Source organism: Lolium perenne, chromosome 4 (genome assembly GCF_019359855.2).
Source record: "Lolium perenne isolate Kyuss_39 chromosome 4, Kyuss_2.0, whole genome shotgun sequence".
NCBI classification, from domain to species: Eukaryota; Viridiplantae; Streptophyta; class Magnoliopsida; order Poales; family Poaceae; genus Lolium; species Lolium perenne.
This window is the reverse complement of record NC_067247.2, coordinates 3,928,149-3,942,379: the sequence shown is the minus strand read 5'-3', so window position 1 is coordinate 3,942,379 and position 14,231 is coordinate 3,928,149. Positions and strand designations below refer to the sequence as shown.

The 14,231-nt window shown below is 42.7% G+C and overlaps 1 protein-coding gene across 1 annotated transcript; it reads left to right on the top strand.

Annotated features, from left to right (window-relative positions):
* The first annotated feature begins 12,425 nt into the window (after window positions 1-12,425).
* Window positions 12,426-13,473, top strand: LOC127297676 (uncharacterized). The gene is made up of 4 exons (XM_051327987.1): window positions 12,426-12,838; window positions 12,938-13,007; window positions 13,118-13,225; window positions 13,318-13,473. Exons 1-4 carry the CDS (start codon window positions 12,780-12,782, stop codon window positions 13,471-13,473), a joined length of 393 nt encoding a protein of 130 aa, XP_051183947.1. The 5' UTR covers window positions 12,426-12,779.
* The last annotated feature ends 758 nt before the right edge of the window (window positions 13,474-14,231 follow it).

Sequence of the window (14,231 nt, the reverse complement as noted above, 5' to 3'; positions counted from 1 at the left end):
AGGCATTTAAATATGAATGAATCTCAAACTTCTGTAAGTCCACATTTTATTGTTCCAAAATGTTCCTCATGTTTTTAGGATTCCAACGATATAAAGTTTGTGATTTTTGGACATACGGATCTCTGGATATGATTTTCGCAAAGCGCCGACTATCGAAATTCAAATTAAACGAAAACTAGGGGGGGTGCCAGGACAAGTGGTGCCACACGATTGGTTCGTACCCCTTCGCGCGGATTAGCCTCTATAAGCCGTTGGATCTTCATAACACGGACGGCTCAGATTAAATGACAGAGAAGGGAAAAGAAAAAGAAAAGAGGAAAGGGGGTGCTCACGTGACGCTGACTGGGCAACGACGTGGCGCGGACGTGGCCGGCGACGTGGCAGCGACGAGGTGGTGTGGCAGCGGCTCGGGTGGAGGTGGTTGGCGGCGCTGCGGCGGTCATCGGCGGCGGCCAAGACGTGGATGAGGTGCGGCTTGGCGAGGCGCATCGGGTGGTACCGGCGGCGTCGCCACGGGGTGGCTCTATCGGCGGTGAACGGCAGCTGGAGGCGGCGACACGGTGGTGGTCTTCGGCGAGCAATCGGCGCAGCAGCCTAGCGGCGGGAGGGGTGCGGGGTGGGGAAAAAGGAGGAGGAGGGGCGGGGCTATAAGGGACGGGGCGCTCGGCCGGGGGGGGGGGGGGGGGGACGTGGGGGTGTGGAGGGAGTGGTGGCCGGGGCGGTTGCCCGCACGTGCGTGGAGGCGTGGGGAGCGGGAGGTTGGGGAAGGGCCTGCGGGTGGGGCCTGCCAGGGAGAGAGAAAAGTGGGAGGTGGGGCGTGCGTGGGGGCGGCCTGGCCGTGCCGGGCCAGATGGGTCGGCCCGATTGGGTCGGCCCCTTCTCTTCTTTTTTTGTTTTCTTTTTTTTTTTCTTCTATCTCTTTCTCTTATTTGAAAATGCATTTGAGGCACCAAAAATACTCAGAAAAATGCAAATAAAATATTGGTGGAATCCTTGTGAAAATGTCTTCATTTTGGAACCATTTTTGAAACAAAATAAAATATTATAAAACAAAAATTGGCATACATGCCTATGTGGCTATATTGCCATTTTAGGGTTCGGGGTTTGAAATGAATTTAAATTTGGATTTTCCCTATAAATGCAATGATGACATGATGAAATGCATCATGTTTGGAAATTTTAAAATTGGGATGTTACATTATAACTTGCAAGTCGTTGCAGAAACTATGGACGGTGACATAGATGAAGTACAAGAAGAATTCATGGTGAACCTCATAGCCGGCGGTATTCTGGATGATGGTGGTGGAGATGATGATGTCACCGTAATGTATTTGAATGACTCCAGTGAGGGAGCGGAGGATCTTGAGCGAAGAGAAGATGGCTCCAGTGAGGAAGAACATAATGGCTCTGCTGATGGAACCGTAGTTATTACAAGGTCCACCGAGGTATATAATTTAAGCCGTTGCTGACTAGATGCATTAACTAATTTGTATATATATATATATATATTGATGATGAATTCTTTCCTTTTTAGCCCTCTGGATCGAGCAAATCTTCTGTAAAGTCAAAGCGAGGCCTGGCCAAAAAGTTGTCCGAAGGTGTTAGGCATGACATCGTCGAAATCAATCAAAGTGGCCGACCGACTGCTCCCGGCAAGGCTGCAAAATTATTTATAGATCAATGCAGAGTGATTGTTAGGGACTGCATCCCGATCACCGTTCGAGAATGGCACAAGCCAAAGGCTACAGTGGCTGAAGCAGGTCATTATGTCGATGATGTAGCAAAAAACAACATTTGGCGTCGGCTCATGGCACATTTCAACCTACCTCTAGAGGAGAATGTTGATAAAGCCAAACAAATGGAGGTGAAAGTCAAGGAGTTTGCTCTAAAGAAGATAGCATAACTATTCAAGAACCACAAGAAAAGATTGTACCATGACTTTGTCAAGCAAAAGAAGACTCCGGACTTCACTGGAGCGTATGAGAAGATAAAAGATCACTGGCCCGAAATCGTGAAGTACACGCTGTCAGAAGAATTTAAGAAAAGGTCGGAAACAAATAAGAAAAATGTTGCGTTGAAGAAATATCACCAAGTTACAGGTCCAAGTGGCTACATGGCTAACATGCCTAAGTGGCAGGCAGCTGAGGCGGAACTGGTCAGGAAAGGGATCCAAATAGGGACATTCGATTGGACCGAATGGTCGAAGGAGTGGTTCTACGGGATTGGGGGAAGGTTGGACCCAGAAATAGAGAAGTGTATTTATAATAAAGAACATCTCAAAAACCCTTGTGAAGCCCTTATAGACGCACATAGGGACGTGCGGGAGGGGAGGTTCCATCCCGAAAGAGAGAACGACGAGCTAACTGATGACCCACAAGTATAGGGGATCGCAACAGTCTTCGAGGGAAGTAAAACCCAATTTATTGATTCGACACAAGGGGAGACAAAGAACACTTGGAAGCCTTAACAGCGGAGTTGTCAATTCAGCTGCACCTGGAAACAGACTTGCTCGCAAGAGTTTATCAGTAGTAACAGTTTTATAGCAGTAGCAGTAGTGAAATAACAGCAGCAGAGTAACAAAGACAGCAATAGTGATTTTAGTAAATAGCAGGATTAAAATACTGTAGGCACTGGGACGGATGACGGGCGTTGCATGGATGAGAGAAACTCATGTAACAATCATAGCAGGGCATTTGCAGATAATAATAAAACGGTGTCCAAGTACAAAGCAATCAATAGGCATGTGTTCCATATATAGTCGTGCGTGCTCGCAATGAGAAACTTGCACAACATCTTTTGTCCTACCAGCCGGTGGCAGCCGGGCCTCAAGGGAAACTACTGGATATTAAGGTACTCCTTTTAATAGAGTACCGGAGCAAAGCATTAACACTCCGTGAACACATGTGATCCTCACATCGCTACCATTCCCTCCGGTTGTCCCGATTTCTGTCACTTCGGGGCCATCGGTTCCGGACAGCGACATGTGTATACAACTTATAGGTAAGACCATAAACAATGAATATCTTGATGAAGCAATAACATGTTCAGATCTGAGATCATGGCACTCGGGCCCTAGTGACAAGCATTAAGCATAACAAGTTGCAACAATATCATCAAAGTACCAATTACGGACACTAGGCACTATGCCCTAACAATCTTATGCTATTACATGACCAATCTCATCCAATCCCTACCATCCCCTTCGGCCTACAGCGGGGGAATTACTCACACATGGATGGGGGAAACATGGCTGGTTGATGTAGAGGCGTTGGCGGTGATGGCGGCGATGATCTCCTCCAATTCCCCATCCCGGCGGAGTGCCAGAACGGAGACTTCTGGCTCCCGCGACGGAGTTTCGCGATGTGGCGGCATTCTGGAGGGTTTCTGGCGACTTCGACTTCTCGTCTGGCGTTTTTAGGTCGAGGCGAATAAGTAGTCCGAAGGAGGGCGTCGGAGGCCGGCCGAGGGGGCCACACCACAGGGCCGCGCGGGCCCCCCCTGGGCCGCGCCGCCCTATGGTGTGGGGCCCTCGGGCCTCCACTTCAATTGCCCTTCTGGCTCCGTTAGTTTCCTGGGAAAATAGGGCCTTCTGCATAAATTCCGAGGTTTTTCCCGAAAGTTGGATTTCTGCACAAAAACGAGACACCAGAGCAGTTCTGCTGAAAACAGCGTTAGTCCGTGTTAGTTGCATCCAAAATACACAAATTAGAGGCAAAACAATAGCAAAAGTGTTCGGGAAAGTAGATACGTTTTGGACGTATCAACTCCCCCCAAGCTTAGCTTATTGCTTGTCCTCAAGCAATTCAGTTAACAACTGAGCGATAAAAGAACTTTCACGAACACATTTGCTCATATGATGTATATATTCTCATGCAATGGCTAATACTCAAGCAGTTCATAATGAGATACATGCAAATAAGATCATCTAACAGCTATGTCAATCATGGAGAGGTACCAACAATTAATAAGAAGCATCATGAATCATGTATATAAGCAAGATTGCAATGTTCATAAGAGAGTATGATAAAGTGGTATCTCGCTTGCCTGTATCTGGTTGGCAAAACATAAATGCCCGGGCACCTCTTGAGTTCATAGAAAGACTAGAAGTAGTGATTGTCAAAAGATAAATGCATCAAAGTTATACCACAATCAATCATATTTTGAGACAAGCATATTGTACTAAGAATGACAGTTGTGCTCTCAAGATAGTGCTCAAAGAAATAATGGAGACACAACATAAAAGTAAAAGATTGACCCTTCGCAGAGGGAAGCAGGGATTAACATGCGCTAGAGCTTTTCATTTTATAAAGACAGGAGTAAAATCATTTTGAGCGGTGTTTGTTGTTGTCAACGAATGGTAATGGGTACACTAACTACCTCGCCAACCGGACTTTCAAGAGCGGCTCCCATGAATTATTGCATATTTATTTGGCACTCCTTCCAACCTTTCTTTCACAAACCATGGCTAACCGAATCCTCGGGTGCCTGCCAACAATCTCATACCATGAAGGAGTGCCCTTTTATTTTAGTTTTATTATGATGATGACACTCCCCCCAACCTTTGCTTACACAAGCCATGGCTAACCGAATCCTTCGGGTGCCGTCCAACAATCACAAACCATGGAGGAGTGTCTATTTAAGTTAATTAATTCGGGACTGGGAATCCCATTGCCAGCTCTTTTTGCAAAATTATTGGATAAGCGGATGTGCCACTAGTCCATATGAGAGTCCGTCAAGAGTAAATGACAAGGTTGAAAGCTAAACACCACATACTTCCTCATGAGCTATGAAACATAAACACAAATTGAGAAACATTTTGAAGGGTTTAAAGGTAGCGCATGAGAATTTACTTGGAATGGTTTGAAATGCCATGCATAGGTATTTATGGTGGACACTTTTGGAACAACTTGGTTTTCAGGTGTTTGGAAGTACGAGCAGCGTTCCCGCTCAGTACAAGTGAAGGCTAGCAATAGACTAGGGAGCGACAAGTCAAGAGAGCAGTAACTGTCATAATCATGCTTGCGGCAAAATAAATTAACGGAGGCATAAAAGTGATACAAGAACTCTGAAGCAATATAGATCATCGAGGCTTAATTGACTTTTTGTTCAGTCATATGCATGCGTGAGCATGTGCCAAGTCGATATAAATGAATTATTCAGAGGAGGATACCACAATGCCATACTTACTTATGAATAAAACAATGCAAACAAACATACATGACATGCTACTCATATTAATAAATTGGAGCTAAACATGAGAGATCATAAACTACTAGACTTTCTCAAATAACATATACCTCACATGAACCAACTAAGCATGCTCACATGGATGAGTATATGTACAAAAATGAAAACAAATAGAGTTCATACCAGCCTCTCACCACAATCAGATTGTCGTAGATCGTCATTATTGCCTTTTCACTTGTGTAGCTTGGATAATATGAAATGAAAACCACGCTCCAGCCACCGAAGACCATTGAACTCATAAAGAACTTTACAAACCAAAGAAGAACAGCAAATATTTTTGGTGTTTTCGAATTGCAAATAAGAACAAGAGGGAACAAACAAACAAAGCAAAATCTTTTTGGGTTTTCTTATAGCAAACTGGCAATAGCAAATAAAGCGAAACAAATGCAAGAAACCAAAGCAAACAAATGGTGAAGAGAAACAACAGAAATATTTTTGGTCTTTTTGTGTTTTGGGAAGGAAACAAAGCGAAATCAAGAAATAGCAAACTAAAAGAAACACAGAAAAGCGAGATGGCAGAAATCTGCCAAAACCTGACAGCAGTACAGAAATCGATTTTTACAAAAATCTTACGTTGCTCAGATCGAAAAGTGTTCAACTAATGAAAGTTAGATAACAACCTGGGGAACCTGCACAAAAATTGGCAGCTCAAAATGACGCTCTGGCTATTTTTGATAATTTTTACGGTAACGTTCCAGAATCTGTTTTCAGGCAGCATTTCCCCAAATATTATCTTCCTCTCATTAGAAAACCACTCAAACGAACAAAACAAGTATGTGCAAGTATCCAGCAACCATAATATGCAAAGAATGAGTGATGCTGGTGTACCTCCCCCCCAAGCTTAGGCTTTTGACTCTTCTTGATCATATATCATCCTCCTCTCTTGACCCTTGAAAACTTCCTTCACAACAAACTTCTCATAAATTTCGTTAGAGGGGTTAGTACTCAAAAAATTTGAATCCACCTTGGTCCTGTAGTGGCACATTGCAAAAACTCAATAAAACATTAGCTACAGCTCTCTATGCCTAGAAAAGCTCGCTTAAAGTCTACAAGAGACAATGCAAAAAATAGAGACAGAATCTGCCAAAACAGAACAGACAGTAAAGACGAATTTTAAATAAATACTTCCGTTGCTCAAATCAGAAAACTCAAAACTAATGAAAGTTGCGTACATATCTGAGGAACACGCACGTAAATTGGCATAATTTTCTGAGTTACCTACAGAGAAAACAGCTCAGATTCGTGACAGATAGAAATCTGTTTCTGCGCAGAAATCCAAATCTAGTATCAACCTTCGATCAGAGGCTTCACTTGGCACAACATTGCAATAAAATAAAGATAAGGAGAGGCTGCTACAGTAAGTAAAACAAGTGGAGGAAGAAAGAGATGTTGTTTACCTCCTCTATGCATATAAAAAGTATTTGTTAACAAGGTTGATCAAGTCTTGTCACCGAATAGTTTTTACATAACATAAGAAGAAATAAACCTCAAATCAATCATGTTACCTTGAATTGTATTGATATGGATCCAATCACGAGAGTTTGATATTCTTCTTTAGGCTCATATATAGGACAATCAATAGTTCCCACTTTGATAGTTCTCACATTAGAAATAGTATTAACTCCACACGCTTTCTCAATCCTCTTGGGGAAATAAACGGTATGTTCCCTATCATCAACATTAAAAGTAACCTTTCCTTTATTGCAATCAATAACAGCCCCTGCGGTGTTAAGAAAAGGTCTCCCAAGAATAATAGACATATTATCATCTTCAGGCATTTCCAACACAACAAAATCAGTTAATATCAAGCAGTTAGTAGTAACTTGAACAGGAACATTCTCACATATACCAACAGGAATAGCAGTAGATTTATCAGCCATTTGCAAAGATATATCAGTAGGTATCAACTTATCTAAGTAAAGTCTCTTATAAAGAGAAAAAGGCATAACACTAACACCGGCTCCCAAATCACATAGAGCAGTTTTAACATAATTATTCTTGATAGAACAAGGAATAGTAGGTATACCTGGGTTGCCCAACTTCTTTGGAATTTTGCCATTGAAAGAGTAATTAGCAAGCATAGTGGAAATTTCCTCATTGGGGATTTTCCTTTTGTTAGTAACAATATCTTTCATATACTTTGAATAAGGAGGCAATTTAATAGCATCAGTCAAAGGGATTTGCAAGAATAAAGGTTTCATCCAATCGCAAAATTTATTATAGTGTTCTTCTTCCTTTGATTTTAGTTTCTTAGCAGGAAAAGGCATTTGCTTTTGCACCCAAGGTTCTCTTTCATTACCATGTTTCTCAGCAATAAAGTCTTCTTTAGTGTACTTTTTATTTTTAGCATGCTTTTCAGGTTCATCCTCTACCTCTTCTTTATCAGGTGTATCATTCTTATCATTATCTTTATCATATTCATTACCACTTTCAGTTTCAGCATCAGAAATAGAAATACTATTAGGATCATTAACAGGTTCAGAGGATTCTACAACATTTTTATGTTTCTTCTTCTTTTTCTTCTTAGAAGGAGCACTAGGTTCAATGCGTTGAGAATCTTGTTCAATTCTTTTGGGATGCCCTTCAGGATATAGAGGATCCTGGGTAGAGACACCACCTCTAGTTGTTACTTCATAAGCATGTTTCTCTTTAGAATTATTTCCTAACAAGTCATTTTGCACTTTAGTGAGTTGATCAATTTGAGTTTGAATCATTTGAAAATGTTTAACAAGCATCTTAACATCATTGGAGGTTCTCTCCACAATATCATGCAATTCACTAATAGCTTGAGAATTTTCCATTAAATGATTCTCTACTCTCATATTAAAATTTTCTTGCTTATCAATATAATTATCAAACTCATCTAAGCATTGCGCAGGAGGTTTCGAATATGGAATATCTTCCCTAGTAAAGCGTTGAAGGGAGTTTACCTCAATCATGGATGAAGGGGGAATTATCTCACATATATCTTCAATAGGAGGTAGATTCTTCACATCTTCAGATTTAATACCTTTCTCCTTGAGAGACTTCTTGGCTTCCCTCATATCTTCATCATTCAATTTAATTAAACCCTGCTTCTTCAATATTGGAGTTGGAGTTGGTTCGGGCGTAGTCCATTCATCATGATTCCGGCTTATTTTAGCCAATAGTTCTTCAGCGTCGTCTGGAGTTCTTTTCCTGAAAACACAACCAGCACAACTATCCAGGTATGCCCTAGACTCAATGGTTAGTCCACTATAAAATATATCAAGTAAATCATGCTTTTCCAAATCATGCTCAGGCCGAGCTCTAATAAGAGAGCAAAATCTCGACCAAGCCTCAGGCAATTTCTCTTCATCTTCCTGATTAAAGTTATAAATTCTCTGCAAAGCAATATGTTGAGCACTAGCAGGAAAGTATTTGCGGAAGAAAACATCAAGCAGTTCTTTTGGACTTCTAATAGAATTAGGTGGCAAATTATTATACCAAGTTTTAGCGTCATCCTTTAATGAGAATGGAAAGATTTTAGCAACAAAGTAAGTACGCATCTTGACATCATCAGAAAACAAGCTACTAAGAGTAGATAATTCAGTCATGTGTTCAACAGCACTTTCTTTTTCAGTACCACAAAAGGGTGTTTTCTCAACAATAGCTATATGAGATAGATCAAGAGAAAAATCATAATCTTTATCCCTAATGTTTATAGGAGATGTGGCAAACTTAGGATCAGGAGATAGTTTATATCTAACAGCATGTTCTGCAAGCAACTTTTTAATTTTTCTTGCATCAGTAGTAGCATTGCATTTTTCAATAAAATCATCATTAAGCTCCACATAATCTTCCTCAGGATCATCACTAAAATAATCAAGTTCAGGTGAACTAACAGGTGTAGCAGCATTAGGAGTTTCAGTATTTTCAATTCGTCTAGACCTAGCAATTGTAGCATCTAGAAAAGATCCCAATGAACCACTATCATCAAGCACAGCAGAAACATTATCAATATTATGAGAGTGTTCAGATTCAGCAGATGTACCCACATGCGAAGCATGTGGCGGTGAAACAAGTTTATCAATCACAGATGGTGAATCAAGAGCAGCAGAGGTATTCAGAATTGTACCTTTTGTTGTAGTGGATGGTAATATGGCGATCTTAGTATCGCGAGGTTTACCCATGATGGAGAATTTGCAGCGAACAATATTAATCCAAGTGAACTTCCAAATAAAGCTATGCTCCCCGGCAACGGCGCCAGAAAATAGTCTTGATGACCCACAAGTATAGGGGATCGCAACAGTCTTCGAGAGAAGTAAAACCCAATTTATTGATTCGACACAAGGGGAGACAAAGAACACTTGGAAGCCTTAACAGCGGAGTTGTCAATTCAGCTGCACCTGGAAACAGACTTGCTCGCAAGAGTTTATCAGTAGTAACAGTTTTATAGCAGTAGCAGTAGTGAAATAACAGCAGCAGAGTAACAAAGACAGCAATAGTGATTTTAGTAAACAGCAGGATTAAAATACTGTAGGCACTGGGACGGATGACGGGCGTTGCATGGATGAGAGAAACTCATGTAACAATCATAGCAGGGCATTTGCAGATAATAATAAAACGGTGTCCAAGTACAAAGCAATCAATAGGCATGTGTTCCATATATAGTCGTGCGTGCTCGCAATGAGAAACTTGCACAACATCTTTTGTCCTACCAGCCGGTGGCAGCCGGGCCTCAAGGGAAACTACTGGATATTAAGGTACTCCTTTTAATAGAGTACCGGAGCAAAGCATTAACACTCCGTGAACACATGTGATCCTCACATCGCTACCATTCCCTCCGGTTGTCCCAATTTCTGTCACTTCGGGGCCATCGGTTCCGGACAGCGACATGTGTATACAACTTATAGGTAAGACCATAAACAATGAATATCTTGATGAAGCAATAACATGTTCAGATCTGAGATCATGGCACTCGGGCCCTAGTGACAAGCATTAAGCATAACAAGTTGCAACAATATCATCAAAGTACCAATTACGGACACTAGGCACTATGCCCTAACAATCTTATGCTATTACATGACCAATCTCATCCAATCCCTACCATCCCCTTCGGCCTACAGCGGGGGAATTACTCACACATGGATGGGGGAAACATGGCTGGTTGATGTAGAGGCGTTGGCGGTGATGGCGGCGATGATCTCCTCCAATTCCCCGTCCCGGCGGAGTGCCAGAACGGAGACTTCTGGCTCCCACGACGGAGTTTCGCGATGTGGCGGCGTTCTGGAGGGTTTCTGGCGACTTCGACTTCTCGTCTGGCGTTTTTAGGTCGAGGCGAATAAGTAGTCCGAAGGAGGGCGTCGGAGGCCGGCCGAGGGGGCCACACCACAGGGCCGCGCGGGCCCCCCCTGGGCCGCGCCGCCCCATGGTGTGGGGCCCTCGGGCCTCCACTTCAATTGCCCTTCTGGCTCCGTTAGCTTCCTGGGAAAATAGGGCCTTCTGCATAAATTCCGAGGTTTTTCCCGAAAGTTGGATTTCTGCACAAAAACGAGACACCAGAGCAGTTCTGCTGAAAACAGCGTTAGTCCGTGTTAGTTGCATCCAAAATACACAAATTAGAGGCAAAACAATAGCAAAAGTGTTCGGGAAAGTAGATACGTTTTGGACGTATCACTAACATGCGCCCTTGGGAACAAAAAACATGGCGGACGAACACGTGGAACGATTGGCTCCATTCCGTGGAAGTATGGCTTTCCCTAGGAAAGGAAGAGATTTCCTGATAAAAGCCATGAGAGGAGAAAGGCAAGGGAAGCAGACCGCATATCGTACTTAGAGGAATCTGTGAGCATCCTTAGGGCCCAAATTCATGAAGTACTTACCGGCCAGCGTTCTTAGGGGCAACATGAAGATCCTGCTATCGACCCGCAGCAATCTCAGCCCCGAAAAAGTAGCGTGGCTTCCATGCAGCTCCAGCTTGAAGCAGGTGATGATCAGGAGATGTTGGCTCCTCGCTACCCCGTGGATGATATCACAGAGAGCTGTCCTTGTGAGCTGCACGTAAAAGTTGTGAACATATCCATGAAGGTGGCGGTCGGCTATGTCGTACCTGCAACAACTTATCATTGCGGTCCGATTCCAGATGGCTATGCAGTTGTGTTGGTGGATGAAGTGATGGGAGGATATGAGCCGGTGATGCTTGACCACCCTGCAGGTGAAGATCGGGAAATCAATGAACTGGGAGAAGCCATTAGAACAACCGTTCTATGGTGAAAGGAATACATTGTGCTTCCAGGTTCAAAGAAAAGTAGGCCACCTCCAGCTCATTCTCCGCCGCCTCCGCCATCTCTGCCGCCTCCGCCGTCTCCACCACCTCCGCCGTCTCCACCATCTCCGCAGTCTCCTCCACGTGAGCATACTCCACCGCTTCCTCCTCATCAGGAGACTCCGCCGTCTGTGCTGCCTAAGCCAAAGAGGAAAAGTACCACGGCAAGTACTAAAGCTCCCAAGAAATCATCAGCTCCGAAGAGGTCTAAGACTCCAACGTTGTTACCATACGAGCTGACTGATGAGCAAACCGACGAAGTCGTAAAGCAACAGATGGTGGCGCATTTTGCACCGAAGAAGCCTCCGCCAAAGCTATTTGTAGCACCGAATACAATGAAGCACTTTGCCGAGACGAGAGCAAAGAAAGCTGAGTTGGCAAGTGATTATGACCGCTCTCTTGGACAGTCCTCTAGAGCGAGAAAAGTGAAAACAATTACCCAACTCGGACAACAGAAAAATCAATCGCTACCCCCTTGGTCGTGCACTCCTTTGATGATCCGGAGATGGCATCGATGATCACATAGACGGCTAGAGATATTGGAGCAGATGTTCAGTACGATGGTTACTTTCCAATGGCTGAAGTCAGATACACATACACATACGGGAAGACTCTCGTCAGACCTGGCCAGCTCCAGCATCTAGGGACTCAGATGCGAAAGTTGCATGAATGGTACATGCAAGCCTGTCAAAACTCGAATCTCTACCGTACGGTGGGAGTTAATGATGAGCATTACTTCCGGGGGAAGGAGGAGATAAACATTGAGTTTGAAAAACTATTTCAGTTATTCAATCAAGACGCCCTCGACAAATTTCTCATTAGTTGCTACTGCCTGTAAGTGATTTATTTATGTAATTAAGTCTGTAACTCAGCTCATTCATTTGCACTAACAATTATCCCCACTATATTCTTTTTGTATGCTATATATTATGCAGAATGAAGATGCTCGAATGCAGAAGAGGCGGGCTCTATGACATTGGGTTCATTGACCCAAACACCATTCATGAAGTTACGGTTCAACAGTACGCCAAGGACATAGAGGACAACTTGCTAAGGTTTTTACAGAAGCAAGAAAACAAATCATAAATATTCCATCCTTACAACTTCGAGTGAATGTTATAATTGTCTTACATACATTAGATTTCGCTTACTCGATGTGAAGTCTAAATAATTCGGCGAGTTATGCGTGTGTAGCTTCCACTATATTCTCCTAATCATTCAGCTTAACAAAGGAGTAGTACTTGTCATGGACTCGAAACGTAAAGACCATGGGCAATGGGCGAACATGGGTTTCATGCTCCAGAGGTAATTTCAATCAATATCGTATCGGCATCTTCCTCTGTTCTCATTTGATGATATCAACTAATCAATAACTCATTTACTCATTTTTTCTATGCTGGGCAGGGATTGGAAACGGTTCATCAAGACTGCCGGGGGTGAATGGAAACCGGAGCTTACATTTGAAGATTATCCTGTAAGTAGTACTATAGCTATATGCCCCCACCAAATCTCTTTGATTTTTGTTTCATTACCATGCATTATCATGCTTGATTATTAGTTTGATCGAACTATTTTTTCGTAAAGTGTTTGAAGCAGGAACCCGAGAATAACTTATGTGGATACCACGTCTGCGAGTTCATTCGCGAGATGGCCTATCACAGGGACCCGGAGGCGGCTATACATTCCATTCGTGTACGTGAACAATATTTCACAATCTTATTTTATTACCATGAAGTTTATTGAGTTCTATTCATATATATATATTGATCTCTTTTTTGATTTAGATGGAACGCCTACGGGACTCTCTCCTAACGGAGGATCACATACGATCAATTCAAGAGGAACTTGCGGGATTCATTGTTAGGGAGGTCATAGCTCCAATTAGAACATACCATCGGGAGTTCGTATATGACATTAGGCATATAAAATATATATGGTAAAGAGGATCAACTTTATATATTGTAAACATCATGCATTACGTGTACTGTATTTCATGACGATGTCTATATATTCATGACCATGTTTGTGGTTTCTTGAATGATGCATTGCCAAATTGAATGAATAACATAAACCCCTAAAACTCTGCCGCAACAGAGAAACGCTGCTCCACCTTAAACTTCTGCCGCGGTAGAGAAACAACCATTTTCTCTACCGCGGCAGAGACCCTGTAATCCCGGTTTGTATTACAAACCGGGACCAAAGGTCCTCCACCACGAGCCCCTGGCCGCACCACGTGGAGGACCCTTTAGTCCCGGTGTACATTTGAACCGGGACTAAAGGGGAGGGCCTTTAATCCCGAAAGCCCTTATAAACCGGGATTATAGGCCTTTTTTCTACTAGTGTTCCCACCTTATTCTGATTATTTTAATGTTATTATGTGTGAAAATTAATATATAAATATTCAAATATACACAAACAATTTTTCAAACTTGTACACACGTTTATATTGTCCAAACTCAACAAAAATATTAAATTCCAGATTTTGTACATCCAGACATGAATTGGAATTGGAGGCCATTTACTTTCCATCTTGGTTTTGGTATTTAACTGCAATTCAATTCCAAGGCTCAATTCTATGGATCAAAACACAACGTAATCGCTTCAGCAGTAGTGGTTTATGATGCGAGGGCCCAGGAGGCGGAGAGGCCTAGTGTCCAACGGTGTGGGGTACGAGATGCTTTCCCGACAGAGGGAGCGT

What these genes read in the sequence shown, in the direction of transcription:
- LOC127297676 (XM_051327987.1), top strand. Translation starts at nt 12,780, where the DNA reads ATGGACTCGAAACGTAAAGACCATGGGCAATGGGCGAACATGGGTTTC. An exon ending in TTACATTTGAAGATTATCCT is followed by an intron (nt 13,008 to 13,117) that starts GTAAGTAGTACT and finishes TTTTTCGTAAAG; the next exon opens with TGTTTGAAGCAGGAACCCGA. An exon ending in CGGCTATACATTCCATTCGT is followed by an intron (nt 13,226 to 13,317) that starts GTACGTGAACAA and finishes TTTTTGATTTAG; the next exon opens with ATGGAACGCCTACGGGACTC.